Below are 23,821 nucleotides of genomic sequence, written 5' to 3' on the forward strand. Positions count from 1 at the left end.
GGCGAGAAAGAGACGAAGAGAGTGAGAGGAGGAAAGAAAGGACAAAGAGGGACTGGGAGTAAACTCCGTGACTCCTAATGCGCTGGCGATGGAACTCGGCCGTTGAAGCTCAAGGTTTTCTGGGGTTGCAAAGTCCAGGTTAAAAGAGTCCGAAGACGGTGGTGATTACGGAGTGTCAATTGAGGGTTTTGATTGGCGTCGCATTAGCTCTGAATAAACTCTCTCAACACGGAGTCATCGGTCGTCCAAGTCACGCCACCTGACCCGGTTTATTTTCATCGCCGAAGCATCACGCGTGGTCGCCGATTCATGTTTACCTTGTTGGTTCCTGACTACCTCGGCATCATCGTCCTATTGCCGTTATTCGCCCTGTCATGTTTTGGTAATAGCATCACGGACTAGGGGGACCGGCTCTTGGCCCTCGACTCAACACGCGGGCAATGACGGGTGTTCGTTGTCCATGGTTTAACAAATACGTAACATCTTATACTTCGTAGATGGCCCATTAACCTGGTGGTATCTCTACTATTCTCTGCCCAACGCTTCCTCGCTCCAAACTCCGGTACCATACCCGATCTTATACGTGTACATCCATAGGCTCTCCATCCGGCAACCCGTCCATGTCGTGCACCTCTCGCTGCTCCTCCATCATGTCAATCAGGCTATCCAGGTTCGTATCCAGGCTCTCGCCATCCTTGGGATCCAGGCATCGCTTGAGAAGCTTCCGGTACTTCTCAATCTTGTCACCCGTCCCCACCATGCTGAGCGCGTCCACGTACTCCGACTCGACCTGCCGCTGCTCGGCCAGCAACTGTCCCAGCTGCCGCGCTAGCCTCAATTTCTCCTCATAGGGGTCCTCCTGCGACGCGTCCCCGTTGACCTTGCTCAACTCCGAGTCTACAGCCTGCTGGACGTGCAATCGGTTCTGGTGCGCTATCAGCTCGAGGACCTGGTGCTTGGCGAGGTTGGCGTCGTTCATGATCTTGGCCGCAACTTCGTCCGGTTCCAGCTGGGCCTCGAGCTCAGCAATCTGCTGACGTGCCGCGTTGAGCTCGACTTGCGAGTTGCTGAGTATGCGCCGTGCCTCCGCCTCAGCAACGTGTTTCTGTTGCCACTCGTCGTCGTGACTTTTTGCCAGGTCTTGAAACTTTTCGAGTATCAGGGGCGAGATGCGAGACTGGATGGTGTTGGCCGCTGCCGATGAGAATGTCGACATGGGTTTCCTGGCGGCCTTTTCGCCAAACGCATCCTTGAACGACACATGCCTTTGTGAATCTGGCGCAAACGGTGATGATGACCGCTGGGGCCCCCGCTCCTTCTTGTTGGCGTTGAGTTCCATGATGAGATCCTCTGCCCTGACTCCTTCGTTGTTAGGAATATCTGCCGATGCATTGCGGCCCAGGAGCGCTCTGATGCATTTCCGGGCGTTGCGCTGCGCCGCGAGGTGTAGCGCTGTGTTTCCTTCGTTATTCTGGGCGTCTAGTAGTTGTTGGAACGCGCTAGGATCGAGCGTCTCCTGCAGTCGGTTCAGAATGTTGTCTAGGTAGTACCGCGAGCACGGATGACTGTAGATTCGGCCATTCTTCATGATGGCGGCGTGGTGGATGACGGTGCATCCCTGGTTGTCGCGCGTATCCACCGACTCGAACAGCTCTTTCATCACGGCCGGGAACGACTGCTTCTCGAAGCAGTTTGTGAAGTTGAGAGACCGCATAAATGGTGTCTCGCCCCTGATATTCCTGGCCGAGATGTTGGCGTTGAATCTCTTGAGCTGCTTAATGACGTCTACGTCACCCATGGCCGAAGCCCAGTGAAGTGCCGTGTGGTTCTCCGCATCGATGGGCCAGTTGGGTTGGAAGTTTGGCGGCGGATCGGGCTTCACTGCCGGCTGCTCATTGTGGGAGAGCAGGAAGTAGTCCAGAAGCTCATCGCCATACAGTGAGTGCTGCTGCTCTGTCAGGTCTTGGATCTGCTCCTCTCTCTTGCGCTTGCGATGCCCCGTCGACATGTGCGACATGTCGAATCGGTCCTCCTCGGCCATGTACGATGCCGAGCCAACCGTTAGATTATCAGGAGTGTCGTCTTCTCCCATCATTGTGTCGCCATTGTCATACTCATCGATCACTGCAGGAGGGTCTGCTTTCGTACCGTCAGCCACGCGGCGTGTCGATTTCCCTTGCTGAGCCGGCTTACTATTCCATCTTGGAATTGGTGGTCGCGCCTTGGGCGCCTTGGGTTTACTGGCATGTTTCGGGGCTGGTGGAGGGCTTTCGTTGCCAGGTCGGTATTCGAATATGGGTCGGAGCTGGTCGTAAACACTGTGTCTAGAAGCAAGGGACTCTGCAGACTCGAGAGGAATCCAAGTGCCTAGGCTATGTTAGGAACTGGGACCACAAAGAGCGCGGCCAGGCAGTCGAACCTTGGTATTTTCCGTAACCACCCTGGATCTTCTCATGGACGTCCTTTTGGACATCGCGCTCGAGAATACGGGTTCTCGCAGGCTTGTCGAAGCCCGCAGCCTTTAGAATGTGTGTCGCATTGATCCAATCGTCATGCCGCCTTCGCATAACATGTTCTTTCAGGTCCACTCCAAACTGGAACTCGTAAACAGGAATCTAGAGATGGACGAGTCAGCAAAGAGTCAGTTTGATTATCGTGTGAAGCAGGAAACCAGAGGATGCCCTCCGTCATTTAGCAAGGGAGCATGCAGAGGCATCATTGAGGGTTAGATGACGGCGAACAGCAGCCCCAATCACGAAAATAATTAAAAACAAATAATCTTTGCACTTACACCGCTATATGTGGCACTGTAGATACCGGGGCTCGCGCCCTTGACCATCTTGGCGGTTGGAAGATGCCCGATGCGAGGAGCATGCAATAGGGCAGATCAGGCGTGTCGGAGCAATTGACAGAGAGCGCGACGGCGATAATCTAGCAGGATGGCGATGGACAAAAAGACGGTGACAAATAATACAGAGAGAACTTCGATGATCCCCGGGACCGCGCACAGAGATCGAGGCGGCAGGCCAATTGGCGGAGGATTTGGTGATGGAGGAAGAGGTAGGCACGTCTGTGACGCGAACCTCTGGCTGGAGACGCGCATCGCGTGCAGCACTTTAAGATGGGGTGTGTTTTTTGGCCTGAGGCGCCCACTAGGTCTCGGTTTCCAGTGGTGTGGCCGCTGTGCGCCCTGGGCTGGGGTGGCTCGAGTGGACCCACGTGATGAGGCATCGACGCCTCCTGAGCCTTTGTCTTCGAGCAGACGCGTTTCAGATGGGAGCTCCCTCGAGCTGAGATCACGACACATAATTTGGACAAACGACTGCCGTTGGGCTGATACGACGACCCTGGATGGATGCGAAGACCTGCCGATACTACTTGAGGCTCTGACATTGCGATTCCACCTGCTTGCTCTCAGCGACCCCCTAAGAGCTTCGACTCGAAGTCCTTCCAATACCTGGCATTCACCCACACTGGCTGGCTGGCCCGTGCCGCCATAGTGACATTCAATAGGGACACCTGGGTATCTTGGAAGGCTACCTGAGTAGCACCATTCAACACACACCACGACCATGGCCGAGTCGCTCCACAACGCCCCGATTGTCCTGGACAACGGCTCAGGGACCATCCGCGCGGGATTCGCAGGAGAGGATGCGCCAAAGTGCTTCTTCCCGTCCTTTGTCGGGCGGCCAAAGCACCTCCGGGTGCTCGCAGGTGCGCTGGAGGGAGATGTGTTCATCGGCCAGAAGGCGGCGACGGAGCTGCGGGGCCTGCTAAAGATTCGCTACCCGCTGGAGCACGGCATCGTGACGGACTGGGACGACATGGAGCGCATCTGGGAGTACGTGTACGGCGAGGGGCTCAAGACGCTCAGCGAAGAGGTTTGTGGTGGACAGCAAAAGGGGAAACAAAGCCTCGAGACTGATCTTTGGTGCTGACCTGTGACAGCACCCTGTTCTCCTGACCGAACCGCCCCTAAACCCCCGGAGCAACCGCGACACGGCTGCACAGATCCTCTTCGAGACCTTCAACGTCCCAGCTCTCCACACGTCGATACAGGCCGTCCTGTCATTATACGCCAGCGGCCGGACCACGGGTATTGTCCTGGATTCCGGCGATGGCGTGTCACACGCCGTCCCCGTCTACGAGGGGTTCGCCATGCCGAGTAGCATCCGCCGGATCGACGTCGCCGGGCGCGATGTAACCGAGTATCTGCAAACACTGCTGCGCAAGAGCGGCTACGTGTTCCACACGAGTGCGGAGAAGGAGGTGGTGAGGCTGATCAAGGAGAGCGTGTCGTATGTGGCCCACGATCCGCGGAAAGAGGAGAGGGAGTGGCTTGGAGTGAAGCACAGTGAGAGCAAGATGGGAGAATATGTGTTGCCCGACGGGCACAGGCTCAAGGTGGGATCGCCCCGAGTGTTGGTCACATGAAGAAATTGGAATGCTAACCTGTCTCAGATCGGAGCCGAGCGTTTCAGAGCACCTGAGATTCTTTTCGACCCCGAGATTGTCGGGCTCGAATACCCCGGCGTGCACCAGATTGTTGTCGACGCCATCAACCGCACCGACCTCGACCTGCGCAAGTCTCTGTACAGCAACATTGTCCTGTCGGGAGGCAGCACGTTGACCAAAGGCTTTGGCGACCGCTTGCTCACCGAGGTGCAGAAGCTGGCGGTCAAGGACATGCGGATAAAGATCTTTGCGCCGCCGGAGCGCAAGTACTCTACCTGGATTGGCGGGAGCATTCTCGCGGGTCTGAGTACCTTCCGCAAGGTGAGCTTTTTTTTTTTTTTTTTTTTGGGTTCCTATTTGGAATGGCAATCTTTGTTCTTTATTTAACTGACACGGTGGCAGATGTGGGTGAGCATCGACGACTGGCACGAGAACCCCGACATCATCCACACCAAATTTACGTAAACTACCCAACTTTTCTAGTTCGAAGCATCAGATTTTCGCGAAAATAAGTTGGTTCCGGAGTTGTATATCTGCGGATTTCTTAGATGTGCAGCAGAGGGCATTCCTGTGGCCGTCTGCTGGGCGACAAATCGGGCCGGCAGGCCCTTGGAACCATCATCTGTCCAGAGCAAGCAAGCAGGCGCGTGTACTTTAGGGTCCAGAGGGGCGCAGAGGGCCCAAGGGAACTGCGAGTAGAGCATCCATTTTGTCGAATAGAAGTCAATGATACCCAGCGTGTTGTGGCTGTGAGTTCCGTCTTCACCTTCATCTGCAATACATGTGTTACCACCCAGGTGATCATTGTCTACCTGAATGGGCTCTCTATTATCTAAATAGGTTACAGTCAAGAATTCGATTCTCACACCCCGCAAGTCCATTCGCCTTGTGACTTGAAGATCTCTCCCACCTTGGCGCTCACCGCCAGGAGGTGCCTGTCATGGTATCTGGGCGCCACGAGCGACAGCCCGATAGGCATGCCGTTGGCCCCTACAAACCCCGGAATATTGACCACAGGAGTATGCAGTGCCTTTTGGGATGAGTAAGTATAGATAGCTCATCCAGCATTGAAGGAAGACAGAGGATACTTACCGTCCAGATCACGTTAAACGCGGCACTGCCCGTCGTCTCGAGCCCCTTGGGTGCTTCATCTGGCACGCTGGGGGTAACCACGGCGGCATATCGCGAGAGGATCTCGTCCACCACAGGCCTCGCCGCCCCGATCCTGTCAAAGGCCGCGATCTGTGCGGCACGCGAAATGCCGGTTGCGTTCTCGACGTGGCCGACCAGCTGGTCAGATATCTGGTCCTTTGCGCTCCGATACTGTGGGAGGAATGCCGTCCTGCCATCTGATGCGAGGACAGTGGCATGCCATGAGGGTAGCTCGGAGAGAGAGCTGGGGAACTCGACTTCCTCGACTTGGGCACCCTGAGCCTCTAGCAGTTGCTTCGCCTTCTCCATTGCTGCAGCGGTGCCTGGCCCAACCTGCGGCCATATCACCGTCTTGCAAATGGCAAACCTGGCGCCCTTGACCCCAAAGGGGTCTGGGCTGGGATCATCGTCGTGTAGCGCAAACACGTCAGCCAGGAGGTCCAGATCCGCCACGCTACGTGCGTACAGCCCGAGCGTGTCCAGGATCAGGGAGTACATCTTCTGGCCCTCGCGCGAGATGGAGTTCCACGTTGGCTTCAGCGCGTAGATGCCGTTGAACGACCCCGGGCGGATGGTGCTGCCTCCCGTCTGGGTTCCGAGACCGATGGGCGCCTGGAAGTCGCCTACCGCGGCGCCAGAGCCGGAGGAGGAGCCCCCGGGTGTTCTGGACGGGTCGTGGGGGTTCGAGGTCTTGGGACCGGCTGTGGTGGCGGCGAATTCAGTGGTGGTGGTTTTGCCCAGGAGAAGCGCCCCGGCCTGCCGGAGGACGATGATGGATGCGGCGTCGACTCTGGGGGCGTCATTCTCGTAGATGGATGAGTTGAATTGTGTGGGCATGTCTATAGTCTGTTCAGCCCGGTCCCCGGTCCCCATCGTCTATCATCCAGCGACATACCCTTGGTGTAAATGACATCCTTAACAGCAACGCCCACGCCGTGTAGCGGTCCTCGCTTCTCGGGCGCGATCTTGTCCAGGGCCTTGGCTTGCCCAATCAGGCACTCTGGGTCGAGGTAAGCCCAGGCCTTGACCACTGGATCCCGCTCCTGGATCCGCGAGAGAAGCGACCGCGCATATTGCTCGACTGTAAGCTCGCCCGCCCGGGTTTTAGCAACGACCTCGGTGGCAGTGAGACGATACGGCTCCATGTTTGATGTTGGGGAGGGGATTCGGGGGTACTTTGGGGGGTTATGCATGATTATTGGCTTCTGCAAATAAGTAGTATATGCTGCTTCTGGCCATGCCATCCTCCATACTCTGCGACAATCGGAGAACGTCTGTGGTATCGGCATCCCCCTGGCCGAAAGTGGAGATGCCCCGATGAAGTTATAACCACCGAAGGCGATGATAAGCACCCCACTGACTCCGTGGAGTCGCTGACTGGAGCCGTAAGGTTGACGTGCTCGTAGGCCCCGTCGATCGAAATATTGATGATCCGTCGCCAGTACGGACCGACGTGTTTATAGTATAGGCCGAACATCATCAATAGTCCCGCAACCCACATCTCGTTTACTCGCCCTCCGAGAACCGAGGTCCCCAACTGTCGCCGACTCATCTGACAGACCGACATCGATGAAAGCAAGCATTGATGATGACAAGGCTTACTCGCAATGTACGGGGAAACAGAGCATTGCCGCCAGCATGACATAACTCAGCGTTGAGTTGGCTTGCAAAAGATGTAAGCGGAGTAAACAGGCTGTAAAATCTCAACTTTTATGTTGGTCTCTAGCGTTGAAAGCTACGATACTGCTTGTCCCGTGTGAATCCCATATGCACCGTACAGTTTCTACACGACAACTGGCATGCTCTTAACGCATGGGTATTTCAATAGACTTCATGATGAATTACCGAACCATCACCTACTACGCCAGCTTGCCCTTCTTGTACGGATACTGCCCTCTAAACGCCTCCGCAATCTCCGTCCTCGTCGCCACCCACACGCCCTCCTTCTTCCCAATGTACTCGACAAAGTCCTGCAGCGCCTTGAACCGCCCCGGACGGCCAATGATGCGGCAGTGCAGCCCAATCGTCATCATCTTGGGCTGCCCGGCCTCGCCCTCCTCGTACAGGACGTCGAACGCGTTCTTGAGGTGTGTGTAGAAGCCGTTGGGGTCGCGGAAGCCCGTGCCCTGGACGTGGAACTTGAAGTCGTTGCAGTCGTAGCTGTACGGCACCATCAGGCACCCCTTGGGTTCCATCTTCTCGCGCTCCAGCGGCAGGTCAATCCAGTAGGGCACGTCGTCGGCGTACGTGTCGCTGGCCCAGACCAGCTCCTCGCCCATCTCCTCGTACACCTGGGGGACCAGGGTGCGGCTGTGGGGGGACGGCCGGCCGTAGTACCACCCCCTGGGGGCATACCCCGTGAGGCTCTTGAGGCTGGTGATGCCCTTGCGGATGTACTCCTTCTCCTTGTCGACGGGCCAGTTGTGGTGGTCGACCCAGCGGTAGGCGTGCGAGGCGACGTCGTGGCCCTGCTCGACGCAGCGCGTGGCCACCTCGGGCTGCCGCTCGACGGCCTGTGCGACGGCGTAGAGCGTGAACTTCATCTTTTGGTCGTTGAACATCTTGAACAGCCGCCAGAAGCCGACCCGCGATCCGTACTCGTACTCGGACTCGCCATTGTAGTCGCGCTCGTTGAGGTGCCCAGCTCCTGGGCTCTCGCGGAGGATGTACTCGGCAACGCCATCGCCGTTGAGGACGGAGCGTTCGGCTCCCTGGAAATCAATGGTGTCAATGTGTTATTTCACAACTGTGACCATGCGTTCTCACCTCTTCATAGTTGATCACGAAGGAGACAGCAACCTTGGCATTGTTGGGCCACTTCAGGCCGACGAGCCCCTTCTCACCGTACCCTTTAAAGTCACGGACAAAGCCATAGTCGGGATGGGAGGTGTAGACTTCGGGCATGATGAAGGTGTTGATTGATGCAGGGAGATGTGATTGTGAGTTCAATGGTGTAACGACCGATACCAACAATACTACATGGAAGTCATGCCACCATTTGCTATATATCCTCTATTCCTTGTCCAGTCTTCCTTATCGCTCCCGGTAACCGCGGCCAATTGCTGTATATTCAGTTTACCAGCACCTGGTCGGGGACCCTCGGACGTTCACGATGACGAGCCTTTATCGTGCCCCAGAAAGATCCAATTCTTATTCGATTGTTCCCCACGGTCCCGATCTTCTCGTGAGGGGTTGAGAGGGCCATTGTGACATGGTTCCACAGCATGACGATTCCGTTCAGACGATCCGCTGGGCCCCCCTGAACGCATCATGGAGAATATGACGGTGCATTTCATGTGAACGGGGTTCATTTCAGTGCTGTCTGGGTCGCTCCGAAGCCTTCGGCATTCTCACATGCGCGACCATCTCCGAATCTACAGGGCCCTGCCCTTTTCGTCGTATTCAAGGCCCTGTATATCCCCTGGTCGGCAAATTCTTGATATAGATGGGATAGTCCAAACCCAAGGAGCCATCCTGTCGTCTTAGCAACACGATTTTCGATTTTGTATTGCGTAAGCAGAGCAAGGGCATAAAGTAAATAGCCATTTATAGGTGGCGCCCAAACGAGTAGTAGTCCGAGAGTTCCACTATGATACTGCCGATATAAATCATCTCAAATATCAACGGTGATAAGCTGATACGTTTATAAGCTACTAGGGAGTAACCAAGGAAGACATGTCAGGTGTAGCGCGGGTTTTCTAATCATGGTAAAATAGAGGGGATGTAGATGGATCAATAGAAACAACACGAACGGATAATGTTTGTGAGATCAACATAGGCCTCCACGCGCGAAGTGGTTTCGGTGGGTCCTGAGAACGAAACTAGTTGCGGGGGTAGGGTACGGAGTAGGTAGTATCCGACACCAGGCCCGAGTACACGGGGATTGAGTAAGAGAGATAGATCGGCAGGTATTCGAAAAAGGTGGCAAAGTATCCCATCCAGATCTTACACAAAAAAAAAAAAAAAAAGACGTCCAGACGTGCTAGATCGAGCAACGCGGAGTCATAATGGCGTGACTAGTAGCTTGACCATAATTTCCACTTTTAAAGCACAATTAGGTCTGAAAGAACGACGCTGCTGCTGACTGCATGGGGGATTGATTCTCTGCATATCTTATATGCATAGTACATGTATAACCCACCAAACCCCCGGCAACAGGACTAGATGCAACATCGTGCATGTACGAGTAGTAGGCACGAGGCAGGGAGTCTAAAGCTCATCTCCCGAGACTCTTGCACGTACATCGATACTAATATCAAGAAAGACCATCTAAACCCCTGTCTAATAGCATGCTAGATTGGAAGCACTAGAGACGATACTGCGGAGTACATGTGGGGTTTGAGGGCCCTGAAAATCAAACCCTAGGTACGGGATTCAACCTCGGACTTTAGGACTACTCGTACAACACCGTCAACAGACAAGCCCGCGTCATTCAACCTCACACGTTAAAAGACAGCAATATTGCGATGCAGACATGGTCTGTTCATTGATTGGTGTACATGTAGGATACATTTCCCATTCCTAATCCTTCAAATCCTTCTTTTCGTTTCCGTCATCCAGTCAACCAAAATTTGGGGGGGTATAATAAAAGTTCACCAGAAACAAACGCCCTTTGGAAAATCAAATGCCTTTTTCCAGGATTCCCGTTCGCTCTGAGGTCCCCGCGCTTCCCGCTAGTAATAATATCATCATGAGATCCGAATAAATCAGTTATGAAAACGCCGCGTCGCTGAGTGTCGTCGTCGTTGGGTGTTGTCATGCTACCCGAGCATGTATACTCAAAAATATCCCCTTTGTTTTTCTTTTCCGCTTGTTGTGCGTCTCTCCACCCGGCACTGGGGCCTGAAAGAAAGAAACAAAAAGAGGACTCAATACTCCTTGCCCCTGACGCGGGCCCAGAGCTTGGACGTGGAGCTCACGGAGCTGATGGAGCTGCGCCCGTCGTCGTTGCAGTTGCTGCCGCTGCTCCTGTCGCTGGCGTCGCTGGGCTTGCGGCGGTAGACGTTGCCGGCGCCGCCGATGCCGCAGTGGCCGATCTGGGCGGCGTGCTCCTCGCGGGCGGCCATGCGGCGGACCTCGTCGTCGAGGGAGACGGTGGGGCGCTCCGAGGCCTCGTGCACGTTGCCGGCGCCGCCCACGCCGCTGAAGAAGCGGCGGGCGGGGGACTGGGAGGACGAGGATGAGGACGAGGTGGTGACTCGGGTGGTGGTGGTGGAGTGGGAGGAGGAGGAGCCGGAGGAGGAGACGCGGAAGGTGTTGCCGGCGCCCCCGCGGCCGGAGCGGATGTAGGTGGTGGTGGAAGGCGCGGGCTCGGTGATGATGTAGTTGGCTGGCATTGTGGCGGCTGTGGTTGTGGTTGTGGTTGTGGTTGTGGTGATTTGAGATGTAGTTGTTGTGTTGGATCTCGGTATAAGTGGGCGGAACTGCGGAGAGTGGTGATGGTGGCTCAAGCGTTGGAGAGAAGCTGGTTTATTCCAAGCAGGCAGGCTCGCTCGTGTATAATAATAATAATACGCAATGGGGTGAATATGGGATGAAGATGTCTGTGCCTGGGAGGTGTGACGAAGGGAGGGCTAATATATGGGGTTGCCCCTGGGGAACCTGAGTCAAGAATTGGGTGTTGGACCTGTTGGTGGTGGCATGGTGGATGATGCGATGCGGAGGAGGAATGGGGCCAGCGGGCAGGGCCGAAGGGAGTCGGGTCACCCGACTGTGAAAAAAAAAAAAGGGATTTTCCCCCTCATTGGAGAGGTCATCAGTGTCTCAGTACATTCTCCTCCACATCTTGGCACATTTTGGCACATTTTGGAGCCTGGTCTTGATGCTGGACCAAGTCTTCTTCCCCGCGATTTGGTTCCAATTCTGGTCGACATGGGTTCGTGGTTTGACAGACCAGGTGACGCCTGTGTGGTGTGACCATTGGCACTGTCTGGTCTGAGGCAGCACGCATGCGAATCAACAGTGAGCAGCAACAAACAGGTACTGTGCTGCTGGGCTGGGAAGCAACCTGTTAGCAAATCGGCGTCACGAGGGACGACGATGGCCACTCTTGGGTGGCCGGTTCCTGGCAGATGGGGTTTCATGGACGTAAAAGTTACCCCATCGAAACGCAACCCCTGCAAGTATTGGGCTGTATTGGCACGGTGGAATTTGGAGAAACCTGGCTTGCGTAGGCCCATCCACCAACGTGCGGGATTCCAATTTTGCAGCTTCACCACCAGAAAAATTTGCCCCGGTTCCCCACCTCGGCCAACCATGGAATTTCCTGGGGGTAATCGAAACTCAATTGCATCATGCAATCGACCACCAACAAGGCATCGCCGTGGCCTCACTGCTCCATCCGCGAGTGCATTTCCGTTGCTGGACCACCGCGTGACCATTTGGACCAGGCTTGCCCAGCATGGGCAGCAGCAGCAGCTTCCATGTTCGCCAACAACATTGAACTGGAACGTGGATCTTGCGCACTGGTGACTGAATTGATACGCGGATGGCTCTCCACCATGCCAGCCATGCCTGGATCTCATCAATGACGAAAACTTCTCCAACATGTGGCCTCGACTCCAAAATTCCCATTGCGGCCGAGGCCACTAAAATTTTTCAGTCAAGTGACAGCCTCCAGCAGCGGCCACGCCTCCACGCCTCCACGCCTCCAGCCATCAATGGCTCAATGGCTCAATGGCTGCTGGCCCTCCAGCTTGCTCCAAAGCGGTAATGCCGACGCCAGGCGGGCGCTAAAATTTGCAGAGCGAGTCAAGCGACCTCGGAGCTCCAGCGTCATTGGGGTCATCGGGCCTCTCCGTGCACCGTCGTCACCCTCTACTAAGAGGTTTTTTTTTGCTTTCCCTCGCCTATTCCCGAGGCTGAGAATCCGGGGAATGTGGGCCTAGGCTGGGCCTTGATCCGTTCCATCGAGAGACGTGCTCCGCCCTGCTCGACAGTCTGCTCCTCGCGTCACTTGCGACTCTGGACAATCTCTGGAGATTATACTGGCTCAGTCCTGCGACCTCAATGAGTTGTTTACATGTTAATTTGTGTGAACATGACATGCAGAGTAGCCAATGCGTCTACAATCATCGAGTACGCACCTGTACGACCTACGTATATAAGGCTCAAAAATAGTACGCAAGGTAAGTACCTCCCAGCAGCACTACTCGTCGTACTGTAGTTCGCACAATGCGTCATGTCAAACCGTCAGATATCACCACCACCCAACGGCCCCTCCCCTGCCCAGATCTCACCTGTCAGATCAGCAGATCTCGCGCGTCCCAGAGATCCGGGACTGCTAAAACCTCTCTGTGGGTGCTGGCGTCGTGATTGCGGGCGTCGCGATGCAGGGACATGCGAGGATCTACAGCGAGCCTGGGGGGGGGGGCACACCCATTACCTAATGCCACGAGGCCGCCGTCTTTGGTGTACGTAAAGAAATCGGCTCTGCTGGGCCCGGGGACCAGGTACGCGGTAATATGTGTTCATCGGTTGTTGCTATAATCAAGTATTCTAGTAGTAATACATGCGTGGTGATTGGTAAGGCTGCCTCTGGAGAGACCGCATGTGATGAGTTCAAAAGAGCGGCGCGTTTGTGTGAACACTTTAAGACTCAACTATTCATACATGTATCTTCCGCATCCGCCGTGTACAGGTACAGCGGCCCGTCTCCCGCCACGCACCCGTTGGGCCCCTTTGTTAGTCCCTTGCTTTGGCTCCCTCGCATGGTGGCATTATCTCACTCCAAGCCTGGGGGTCTCTTCTGCCCCAGCCAAGGATGGAAGTAAACCTGAAGGATCTTGAGGCGCTCCTCGGGGAGCCAGTCGAGGACGCACTCGAGGTAGCTGAGGAACATTTCCTTGTCGTGTCCCGTCAGGGCACTAGCCAGGGACTGGAGATCCATCTCGGGCAGCGGGACAGGACCACGCCACTGGCCTAGATTCGAGCAGATGTCAGTATTCTCAGCCGGATGGACGAGCGGACAGGCATATTATATTGCAAGGGGAGCACTCGCCCTCTTCATTCCAGTACTTCTTTGTTTCCTCGCTCCTCTTTAGAAATTCCGGCGGTGGTGGCCCGAGAAGCGCCGTCATGGCGGCAAGATGGTGCGCGTCGTTCTGCTCCTCCGATTCCTCATCGTACACGCGGAACAGACTCTTGCCCTCGAGGAGATCCCAGGCCTAAAGACACAGCAAGATAAAGTACATCAGCATAGAGCATCACATATCATACAATGGGGAGAAAGGGAGGGGATGGTGTTCGCATACTAGAATCCCCGTGGCCCAGGTATCCACGGCTTTCCCCCAAGGCATGTTGAGAATAACCTCAGGTGCTCGGTATGACATGGGCATGGCCGGCCCGCGCAGCTCGCTGCCGATGCGTGCCTGTCCTAGATCGGAGATGGTGAGTGGACCACCCCCTCCCAACATATACTGGGAGACATGAATGATGGTATCGTCGATTGTCTTCCTCGGTGACGGACTGTGCATCTCCGTCTCTTCTACGCTGTGAAGGATGGAGTCATCTCTGAGACCAATAAGCAGGTTATCCGGGTGGATGTCTTGATAATCGCTGGTTAGGATAGTGTCCTCGGGCGGGATGAGAGGCCTGGAGACCTACCGGTGTGAATAACGCCAGCCTCGTGTAGAAAGTCCAGCCCCAGTAGCACCTGGGTTAGACCGCTGGTGACCAGATTCTGCTGAAAGACCTTGTTTGGCTGCATGTCCTGAAACGCTGCCAGACTCATGTTCAGAGGCGTCATGATAAGGACATCATGTTCACCGTTAGGGCCCTTTACCCTGAATGAGTCTTCTGCTCGGCGGACATGTTGCCGGCCAGGGTCGTCCGCGTCGACTTCAGCCTCAGCCAAGTGCTGATATACATTGAGTTCTTGGTTGTGTTCCAGTGTATTAATGTACACCTTGAGGACCCAGTATCTCTCTTTGCTAAGCCGCGGCAAGCGGTAGTCAGCGGCTATGCCAGGCCGTCGGAATGGGAGTATGAAGGGACTGAAGCTCACTCGAGATCACGCGATAGCCAAACGGTCGAGGTGGTGCCGTAGCCGAGCTTTGCGACGACCTGGTAGCGCTCCTTGATGACGTCGCCGATGCGCATGGGATAGTAGTCTTCCCGCCTGTAGTAGGGCAATCGCTCCTCCTCTACCTTGTCAGACGGATCAATGGCCTCAAATCCGCTGGTCGGGAATTGGCGTGGCTGGGACCGCATTGCAGGGCTGGAACATTGTGAGAATGGGCGCGATGAGGCCGTGATGGACTGCGACAGTACACGGCGTGAATGTCGGTGGAGGGGATTGAGGGATGGCCGTGACGACAGAAAGAGTTGTCTCACAAACATGTTCGTGGAGAGGCCTTGTCTTGGAGCGACGGCCACTTTGCTTTTCCTTCTAGAAGTGATACGAGTACATAGCAGTGGGTGATGCTGTGCAGAATTGACGACACGGCCAACAGTACAACGCGTAGAATTTGTACATGTCGAGGGATGTGAATATTAGTACCTGGTCGCCCACCTTGTTGGGCGCTCATACCACTTTCACCACCTGTAAGACACTCCATGTACATGGGTATCCATCCACATATGTACCTCATGTCCCAACTACCAACATGTGCATTGTAGACATGCAGTCAAGATTTTGTCCCCAGATATTGTTGATCATCTAGTAGTATTAGCATGAGCTATAGCAGCCAAGTATCAAAGAATGCCACCGCCTGGTTAAACGCCTGCTCCTTGGCAAACCTCCCCCGCCTCTCCTCCAGATTGCACCGCACCGCAAACCCGTGGTCAACACCCGAGTACAGGTTGATCTGGTACACATTGCCATTCTTCTGTAGGATCTCCTCGCTGCGGTGCCGCCCCTCAGCCGTGAAGACTTCATCGAACTCGGCCGCAGCAATCGACAGCGGGCCCGTGATGCTCGCCAGCTCATCCTCCTCCACGAAGGACGGGTGCGCAATGAACCCGGCCTTGATGCCGCTCAGGGTGTAGTGCCGGATGACGTACTTGGCTCCGAGGCAGTACCCCAGTGCCCCGATGTTCTGCAGCCCGTGGGTGTCCTTCATGTATGACACGGCCTCGCTGATGATGGGGTCGATCTCCACGGGCGTGTGCGGCCCCGACCCCTTGCGCCCGTTCTTGATCCAGTCCTCCAGGTCGACGCCGGGGAACTCGTTGGGCAGGATGGGATCCTTGTTGAATATGTCTACAATGAGCGTGACGTATCCCTTGGCGGCGAACTGGTCGGCGAGGAGCTTGCTGTTCTGCCAGATGCTGAAAATGTCGGGGATGTACAGGATTCCCGAGCTCTTTTGTTCGGTCCCGGGGCTTGGCACTGCAAGGTAGGCATCATGCTTGCCCACTTTGATGGACTTGCCTATTGGGGTGCCCCTACATATATCATGTTGGTGGTTATATTCGTGTAAGAGTTGACCAGAACCCACTCACTCGTGCTTGAAGCCGGTCGTGCAGCATTTTCCGGGGGGGTTGGAAGCCATCTTTAATTGCCACAGTGCATATGTCGCTTGTGGAATGATAATAAAGATACGAGCTTGATCTGGGACGTGGGGAGCGCGACTTATAAAACTGTCAGGAACTCCCCCATGGACTACAGGTGAATTAGTAAACTGCCCTATGAAGCTAAGCTACGAGTAGGGGCTGACAACTTAAGAATTTCCAAATAGAGTCAACTGATCAACGGTTAAGTGGTTCGGGGCGACTCCTTGGCTAACTTCCGGGAATTGCCTATTTAGGCAATTCGGACAAAGCAACCAGACGTCGCTCTGCCCATCTCCTTAACTGCCATAAGCTACTGCTGACCATTTTAAAGGGAATCGTCAGGGGTTTCAGCCAACAAGAGGCTGTGGCAAAAAAAAATACATCTGACCACAATAGTAACACCTCGGGTTACTGACCCTAAAGTGAAGCTGATGTATCTAACCCTAACCTCAAAGTGTAGGGGGCCTGAGATCTGGAGTAGCTTGTGGCAGTCATTGAGATCGGAAACTTCTCACCGATAATACAAAGTACTTCAGATATGAGTTTCACTATTAACATTTACTTTCCAGTAGAACAGATCTATCCACAAGTACCCTTTATATCTGCGGGGAAAATGCTTGCGAAATAGCCTCCAGGGATTCGTCTGTGCTGCTTCCCGCGTCCTGCAGCCGCTTCTCCATGGCCCTGATCCGCTCACTCCTCGCCTGATGATGCGACCCGCACATGGAGCCCAGACGCTTCAGCAGCCGCGCGCAATTGTCAATCTGCATCCTGGCAAGTACCTGGATCATCTGGCACTGCTCGTCGCTCGAGTACTGGCCCCGGAACTCGGGCGAGAAGAGGTGCAGGGTGCACTTCGCTACGTAGCCAGCCTGACCTGTCTGTCCGTTAAATAGGGCTGTAGAACCCTCGTGGTTGTCATTCGTGAAATCCTCATCTGGGGCGTGGAGAATATCCGGCCGCTGCAGGATCTCGAACACGCTGATACGGTCCTTCTGGGCAGACATGCTGAGCCCGTTGAGCAGGCGCTTGAGACGGTTGGAGAGACACTCGGACATGTTGATGATCCTGCCGCAGACTATGAGGACGGCGCCCTGGGCTCCCGTGTTGCTGGCACATTGGTTGCATTGGAGCGGCTGGACGCACTGGAAGACCAGGTACTTCTGCAGCTTTAGGAGCTGGTCGACGGAAAGCTTCTTTAGGCAGAACTCGTCATCGTCGAGCCTCTGGATGAGATGCAGGGTGTTGTCGACACAACTGCAAGGTGCGTCCCCGTTGGACTCGGAATCTTGGCGCTGTGCCGCCAGTGAAGGAGTACTCCCCAGGCTGTGGTCTTCTTCCGGCCCAGATATCGTGCCCCCATTGTTATTTGGGGAACAATCTACACAGTTTAGGTTTAAGCCTCATGGGCAACGTATGTAGTTTGCAGTAAGAGACCATACCTGGAGGGGTATTATAAGGAACAACCCGGCTCTGCGGATGAGAAGCGACGGGAGATTCTCTCTCAGACCCCGTAGTGATGCTTTCCCCATTTCCCCATGCTCCTGCACGAAACTCGTCTGCAAGCCAGCCCCATTCTGCTGACTCCGAGGCCTGTGGAGTCAGCTGCGCAGCGTCCTGATCCTGACTGATGGGAGAGCTAGCTGGAGATAGCCTCGAATGTTTGGACCTGTCCAACGCAGCATCATTCCCCGTACGAGCCCTCTTCCGTCGCCGGCCAATACTATCAGACACCACACATGCAATCTGATGAGTCTTGCATCCGTCGCAAGTGTCCACGTCCCCCGTGCAGCGGATCTGAACGGGCCAGATTAGAAAAGCCTGCTCTTATTGCTTGAAATCACCGCCGCCAAATCTCACCACACACTTTCTTCTTTTGGCAATTCGCGCAGGCGGCTCTGCGGGCGGCCCCGTGCCCTGCATAGGCTGCTCTGACTTGCCGCATGCCTCCTCCATTGCTGGGGGATGGGCGGGAGTCGCGGGACGGCTTGAAGGTGATGAACATAATTGCCTAGAATAGAAGCGCCGGCCGAGAATGAACGTGGAAGAGGGGGGCGCGGTCAGAGAACAGGTGAGAGTGTTGGAAGTAATCCTTGGCAGTTCCTTGCAGGCATTATTCAGCAGGGGGAGTTACGGAGTGAAGTCATTAATCCCCTGTCTGGGAGACGGCTACAGTCGCTGTACCGGGAATTGCCTCATTTGGCAATCGACCACTGGTCCACTGTATTATCCGTAATACAGCATGAACTTATTGCCACCCAAGTTACAAAGGAAGTTTCTCAGTAATCGAACAATGGGCTCTCGCAAATCAAGATGTTTTGGATACTGTATTTGTACGTTTATGGAGGAATCATGATGCAATGCGTTGGTGAACATGTAGTATAAGTATTCGTCCCATCTGCCTCGATGGACAAACGAACAGAACAACCCAACAGACTTCAACCTCGACAACCACATCATACCATCCAGCCAACAGCTTCACCATTAGTCTACTCTTACCTTCAAATCTACTAAACCAAATTCTCACCCCACCGCCCCAAAATGTCAGCCGCATACCCCGCAAAGCACGACGCCGTGGTCACACCCGGAAAGCGGATCCCACTCCATGTAATCGAGGTTGAGACAGTGGCACCCAAGGCAGGCGAAGTCGTCGTCCGAGTCGAATGGACGTCTTCGTCCCCGCTGGATCTCCACCGGGCCGATGGCGGCCTGCTCTGCACACCACTGCCCTTCATCATCGGCAGCAGCTTCGCGGGCACCGTCGTCGCTACGGGACCTGAGGACCCAGCGGCGACGAAGCCCATCTCCGCGCCGATCCAGCTCAACGACAAGGTCTTTGGGCTCTCGGAGCAGGAGCAGAAGCAGCAGGGCTTCCAGACATATGTCACGGTCCCGCGCCACATCCTCGGGCGCATCCCGCCCAACCTGACCATCCAGGAGGCCATCACCGCGCCCACCAACCTGGTCACGGCCGTCCACACCGTCACCAAGGACCTGGAGCTAGAGCTGCCCTGGCCGAGGCCCGAGGGCTGGACACCCAAGCAGGAGCACGAGCCCATCCTCATCTGGGGCGCGGCCAGCAGCGTGGGGCTCTTCACCGTGCAGGTACTCCAGCACTGGGGGTACAAGAACATTATCGCCGTTGCGAGCGCGCGCCACCACGAGACGCTGGCGGGCTTGGGGGCGTCCAAGTGCTTCGACTATAAGGAGGAGACCGTCACAGATCAGATCGCTGCCGCCGTGGCGGCCCCCATACATCTCATTGTCGACTGCATCGGGCACCTGGATGGGACCCTCCGGCCGCTGACCAAGTTGGCGGTCCGGGACACCAAGGTCGCCATCATGATGCCGGCCATTCTGCGCGACGCGACGGATGAGCACGAGCCGGAATTGTCCATGGATCCTTCAACCCTCCTAAAGGGGCTGTGGGCAGAGGGTGTGAAGCTGATTGGAGTGAGGACATTCTTTTACGGACGGGTAAGGATTATTCACTCGCAAGAGTACGATTTGTGACGGAGTGTCAGCTAACTTGCTCCTAGAACGAGTTCCTCAAGTGGCATTTGCAAACCGATATCGTGCCCGCGCTCCTCGAATCCGGCGTCGTGAAGCCCAATCCTACTAGAATTGTCGAGGGAGCGACATTGGTTGAGCGGGCTCAGAATGCTCTCGACCTGCTGCGTCAACGTGCCCCCAGCGGAGAGAGGCTCGTGTGGAGGGTTTGGGAGGAGTAAATGGCGCCATTATAATGCTGTGAGGGAATGAGATAGTTGGGTCATGGAAACAAGCTAAGACCAAATGCGAACTGGAAAATAATTGGCAAGGAGCTCTAGAATCTAGAATAATCGGAGAATTGAGTTGCGAGACATCACGTCATCCACCATTTGGTATTCCGTAAGGTGCAGGGTAGCTGATTTCGCATTTTTGTCAGCCGATCACGGTGGAAATCCCCAGAACTGCAGCTGGAAACCCCACCACCCCTCATAAAATGCCGAACCAAACCGCTTCACCATCACCATTCGCCTCAACTCCAACCAACAAGCCATACCACCTCTCGGCCCTGCGCACGAACAGCCACAAAGGCACAAGGGACACATAAAACCTGAACCAAAAACAGCCAAACAATCCTCCCCTCCCCAAGAACAACCCGCCCACCATGTCCGACGACAAGATCCACCACATCACCTCCACCGCCGAGCTCACCACGCTCCTCTCGTCGACCACCTACGTCGCCGTTGACTTCTTCGCCGACTGGTGCCCGCCGTGCCGCACCATCGCGCCCATCTTCGCGCAGCTGGCCGGCCGCCACGCCCTCGACGGCCGCCTCGCCTTCGCCAAGGTCAATGTCGACCACGTCCAGGACGCCGCCGCGCGGTACCGCGTCACCGCCATGCCCACCTTCCTCTTCTTCAAGGACGGCAAGCAGGTCGCCGTTAACGGCCAGCCCATGATCCAGGGCGCCGACCCGAGGGCCCTGGGTGCTGCCGCCGAGAAGCTGGGCGGGCTGGCCAAGAAGAAGGCTGAGGAGGAGGCGGCTAAGGCGTGAGCTGGCTTTGGGGGGGCGGAGGGGGGTCCGACTTTGGGGAGAGAGAAAGAGGGATGATTGCATGCTTGGATCCACCCACGGGGGTGGAGAGGAAAGCGGGCGTTACGGATATCAGACCCAGAATTTGGAACAGGAATAGATTTCTTCAGGTATATCTACAATTACGCCAAGGTATTACTTTTCACCTCGCTCCCATGGCCGTGGTGAATCTGTCCCCAAACACCCCCCCTTCCCTCCCCCCGGGAATATTAAAACAGGCAACTGTTGATCCGAGACCTAGGGTCGTCCTTCAATAACCACAGTCGGAGACTCCCCCGCGCTGATGCACATCCACCCAAACATGCTGATGGTGGTCCCCAGCACCACAAACGTCAGCACCGCCGCGCCCACCTTGTCGCCCGTCGTGATGGCCCGCCCCGGCTTGATCTCTTCGTTGGAGTTGGACCCGGCGTTGGGATCGCCCTTGCTCGTGCCGCCCGTGTCCCCCGTGACGGGGGCCTTGGACTGCGGGATCAGCAGCGACGACACGGCCCCGAGCGCGTTCATCTGCTGGCCCGCGCCCTCCTTGCTGTCGTACCGGCCCGCCGCCCAGCTGTAGCCGCACCGGCGGCTGTTCTGGCCCCCCGTGCACACCTTGATGGCCGCCGCGGCCGACTTCTTGAGCACGGGGAGGATGCGCTCTGCGGTGAACGGCGCGACGTGCGTGGTGGTGGCGTACCAGCGGTGCATGTAGCCCTTGAAGGACTTCATGTCGGTGGTGCACGTCTCGCTCTCCTCGCATTGGGGCTCGAAGGCAATGTCCTTTGGGAAGAACTTGTCGAACCCGTGGTCGATGAGCTTGTTGAGCCGCGTCTTCCATTTCTCGTCGCCGTTGGTCTGGATGATTGTCAGTCTCCGGATGGCAAGACGGGGAAGGAAAGGAACTGCAACTCACATAGTTGTACATGTGGGCGGCCCCGAGGGTGAAGACAGCGTTGTTGTACGAGTACTCCTGCCGGTTGATGTCGGTGCAGTTGGTCTCCACGTGGGCGCCGTCATAGAGGGCCTCGTTGTCCTTGCCCATGAAGCCGACGCCCAGCATCCAGTCCCAGGTCTTGTCGGCCCACTTGGCGTACGTCTCGTTGCCCGTGTAGCGGGCGAGGCGGGCGCCGAGGTTGAAGAAGCAGCCGTTGGAGATGGAGTTCTTGTAGTTGTAGCCGAGGTTGGAGAAGGGCACCTGCCAGCGCAGCCCGCCGCCGCAGGTGTCCTCCTGCCAGCGGTCCGGGGTCGCCATGGAGTTGAAGACGGCCTGGGCGAGGGCTAGCCACTGCGGCTCGTCTTTGGGCGGGTCTGGGAACTTGGTCTCGGCCGCCACCATGGCCGACATGCCCCAGAAGCCCTGGTCGTCGTTGCCCATGGTGATGGTGTAGTTGGGCGGCATGTAGTCACGGTTGGGGCCGACCTGGAACAGCATGCTCTGCTTGACCAGATCGTTGTACGTGTCGTCGCCCGTGAGGTACCAGTAGTCGATCAGGGTCCCCCACATGGCCCCTCCCTGCCACCAGTAGTAGGGGCCCTCGCCTGAGGCTGGTGGCCCAGGGAGGATGCCGGGGACTTTGCCCGACTCATTTCCGTGGTAGTACTGGAGCATATCCCATGCGATGGTGGCGGCGGATTTGCGAATGTTGTCTTGATGGTCAGTCATGGGAAGGGGTGAGGAAGGGCAGTAGATCTCACCTGGAGTATCGATGGCGTAGGGCAACTGCTGCGTGACACCCATCCCAACAAAAGAACCCGCGGCAAGAAATAATGATAGTAGGACCTTCATGGTGAATGTGGCGGTTTGAATACTGGCCGGGGGAGAGAGCGAGCGACTGACAACACGACGGAGCACAGAGTTCCCTCAGAACACAGGCATGGGTTAGCAAGAAGCGGCGTCGTACAATGACCAGATGTTACGATGAAGGGACTGTTAGTGTCGCCTGTGATCACCCGGAGCAGCGTGGGACTGTCAGACTTGGAAGTCAAGCGTGTCGACGGCGTAACGACAGTCAGGGTGATAGTTGCAGTGGGAGAAAACCGAGTAGATAGCAATGGTGGCCGATGAAATGGACACAAGATTTAGATTTCACGAAAATTAACTCCAACCGATCAACTTGGGACGCTTGCCTGAGATGGACTGGACGCCACGGCAGGAGGCGGACGAACCACGGAGAGTTTCATCTTCGTCAAGGTGCTAGTCGGGCGCTACGATCGCGACGCCACGGAAGTTTGTTTGGCGTTGGGATGGGGGAATGGGGGATGGGCGGGAGTTTGTTAGTGCTACACGGTTGAGAGTCGCAGGAGACAACCACGAAGTAGCTTGGAAGACACAGAAAGGGCTTCCATTATCACTAGGTCGGGATCCATCGATTATGCATTTGAGCAATCTACTATCGCGGGTGCCAAAGAGGCCGTCTATGTCGCTCCGGGCCGGGCAGACGGTCGGTTGACGGTGCCAATTGTGGGACCCGTTGGTCGGTATCCGTAGATCCCGGCCCCTCCGGCTTCCCCGGATCCCGCAATTGGAGATCCCATCCACACTGCCTGGGATTACGTAGTGGGCTCCCAGTGTATGGAGATGGGGTTATTTTTGCTGGCAACGATCATGATGGCAATTTCCCCTTAGGATATAGCTAGCCGGGAGAGAATTCGCATCTCAAATCCTGGGAGGGACTATGGACGCATTACTCGGTACCAGGCGATGCACCATGACCTTTGGATGCGTCTCTTCGCTGCACATTCCAGGCAAAAGAGGAGTGGGCTTGCCCCAACGGTTGTTTCGTAGATGTATTGCAACTGCGCCTACGATGGAAGCATTGGGGGAGGGACCGCTAACTGTGGTCAACAAACAGAAAAGGTTTCCATCACCTTTTTTTTTCTTTTTTCTTTCTCCCAAGAAAATGTTGGTATTTTTTATATCTTCTCACTCCCGTCCTCAGGTCTGACAGCCTAATACAGGGGGCCAGCTGGACTGCCAGTCGTTGCTTATGTCACCGAACCCCACCAAACCACCCACACCCACGGATAATCATCGCTTCGTCCGCCAGGGCACAGCCAATGAGGTTCCTCGGCCAAGCAGCCGCCAATGTTCAAGGTGTCCTTTCAGTTCTCAGGAACGCCCAGGGTCCTCAAAGTATCCAGCTTCAGGTCGACCAC

General features: G+C 55.8%; 11 protein-coding genes across 11 annotated transcripts; 3 read left to right on the plus strand and 8 right to left on the minus strand.

The window, feature by feature from the left end:
• Window positions 1-577: 577 nt before the first annotated feature.
• Window positions 578-2,839, minus strand: MBP1 (MBP1 family protein; the record flags this gene model as incomplete). Its single annotated transcript, XM_083194328.1, has 3 exons — window positions 578-2,124; window positions 2,420-2,615; window positions 2,792-2,839. The coding sequence occupies 3 exons, from the start codon at window positions 2,837-2,839 to the stop codon at window positions 578-580; spliced, it is 1,791 nt and encodes a 596-aa protein (XP_083049241.1).
• Window positions 2,840-3,572: 733 nt separating this feature from the next.
• On the plus strand, window positions 3,573-4,920 carry ARP1 (actin family; the record flags this gene model as incomplete). The annotated part of the gene is made up of 4 exons (XM_083194329.1): window positions 3,573-3,881; window positions 3,949-4,404; window positions 4,462-4,776; window positions 4,858-4,920. 4 exons carry the CDS (start codon window positions 3,573-3,575, stop codon window positions 4,918-4,920), a joined length of 1,143 nt encoding a protein of 380 aa, XP_083049242.1.
• A 397-nt stretch (window positions 4,921-5,317) lies between these two features.
• ACO1O0_004898 (amidase) lies at window positions 5,318-6,752 on the minus strand (the record flags this gene model as incomplete). Its single annotated transcript, XM_083194330.1, has 3 exons — window positions 5,318-5,485; window positions 5,548-6,446; window positions 6,503-6,752. The coding sequence occupies 3 exons, from the start codon at window positions 6,750-6,752 to the stop codon at window positions 5,318-5,320; spliced, it is 1,317 nt and encodes a 438-aa protein (XP_083049243.1).
• Window positions 6,753-7,466: 714 nt separating this feature from the next.
• On the minus strand, window positions 7,467-8,511 carry ACO1O0_004899 (uncharacterized protein; the record flags this gene model as incomplete). The annotated part of the gene is made up of 2 exons (XM_083194331.1): window positions 7,467-8,318; window positions 8,374-8,511. The coding sequence occupies 2 exons, from the start codon at window positions 8,509-8,511 to the stop codon at window positions 7,467-7,469; spliced, it is 990 nt and encodes a 329-aa protein (XP_083049244.1).
• Window positions 8,512-10,475: 1,964 nt separating this feature from the next.
• ACO1O0_004900 (DUF3602 domain-containing protein) lies at window positions 10,476-10,943 on the minus strand (the record flags this gene model as incomplete). Its single annotated transcript, XM_083194332.1, has 1 exon — window positions 10,476-10,943. The coding sequence occupies one exon, from the start codon at window positions 10,941-10,943 to the stop codon at window positions 10,476-10,478; it is 468 nt and encodes a 155-aa protein (XP_083049245.1).
• Window positions 10,944-13,330: 2,387 nt separating this feature from the next.
• Window positions 13,331-14,817, minus strand: ACO1O0_004901 (uncharacterized protein; the record flags this gene model as incomplete). Its single annotated transcript, XM_083194333.1, has 5 exons — window positions 13,331-13,527; window positions 13,568-13,772; window positions 13,860-14,152; window positions 14,212-14,537; window positions 14,612-14,817. 5 exons carry the CDS (start codon window positions 14,815-14,817, stop codon window positions 13,331-13,333), a joined length of 1,227 nt encoding a protein of 408 aa, XP_083049246.1.
• Window positions 14,818-15,284: 467 nt separating this feature from the next.
• Window positions 15,285-16,100, minus strand: ACO1O0_004902 (uncharacterized protein; the record flags this gene model as incomplete). The annotated part of the gene is made up of 2 exons (XM_083194334.1): window positions 15,285-15,993; window positions 16,051-16,100. 2 exons carry the CDS (start codon window positions 16,098-16,100, stop codon window positions 15,285-15,287), a joined length of 759 nt encoding a protein of 252 aa, XP_083049247.1.
• A 597-nt stretch (window positions 16,101-16,697) lies between these two features.
• ACO1O0_004903 (uncharacterized protein) lies at window positions 16,698-18,057 on the minus strand (the record flags this gene model as incomplete). Its single annotated transcript, XM_083194335.1, has 2 exons — window positions 16,698-17,358; window positions 17,969-18,057. The coding sequence occupies 2 exons, from the start codon at window positions 18,055-18,057 to the stop codon at window positions 16,698-16,700; spliced, it is 750 nt and encodes a 249-aa protein (XP_083049248.1).
• Window positions 18,058-18,642: 585 nt separating this feature from the next.
• On the plus strand, window positions 18,643-19,832 carry ACO1O0_004904 (zinc-binding alcohol dehydrogenase family protein; the record flags this gene model as incomplete). The annotated part of the gene is made up of 2 exons (XM_083194336.1): window positions 18,643-19,578; window positions 19,641-19,832. 2 exons carry the CDS (start codon window positions 18,643-18,645, stop codon window positions 19,830-19,832), a joined length of 1,128 nt encoding a protein of 375 aa, XP_083049249.1.
• Window positions 19,833-20,254: 422 nt separating this feature from the next.
• ACO1O0_004905 (thioredoxin family protein) lies at window positions 20,255-20,644 on the plus strand (the record flags this gene model as incomplete). Its single annotated transcript, XM_083194337.1, has 1 exon — window positions 20,255-20,644. The coding sequence occupies one exon, from the start codon at window positions 20,255-20,257 to the stop codon at window positions 20,642-20,644; it is 390 nt and encodes a 129-aa protein (XP_083049250.1).
• Window positions 20,645-20,920: 276 nt separating this feature from the next.
• Window positions 20,921-22,451, minus strand: ACO1O0_004906 (glycoside hydrolase; the record flags this gene model as incomplete). The annotated part of the gene is made up of 3 exons (XM_083194338.1): window positions 20,921-21,520; window positions 21,579-22,312; window positions 22,361-22,451. The coding sequence occupies 3 exons, from the start codon at window positions 22,449-22,451 to the stop codon at window positions 20,921-20,923; spliced, it is 1,425 nt and encodes a 474-aa protein (XP_083049251.1).
• Between the last annotated feature and the right edge of the window lie 1,370 nt (window positions 22,452-23,821).

Source organism: Amphichorda felina (genome assembly GCF_050947745.1).
Source record: "Amphichorda felina strain 45539 chromosome Unknown scaffold_5, whole genome shotgun sequence".
In the NCBI taxonomy this organism is placed as follows: Eukaryota; Fungi; Ascomycota; class Sordariomycetes; order Hypocreales; family Bionectriaceae; genus Amphichorda; species Amphichorda felina.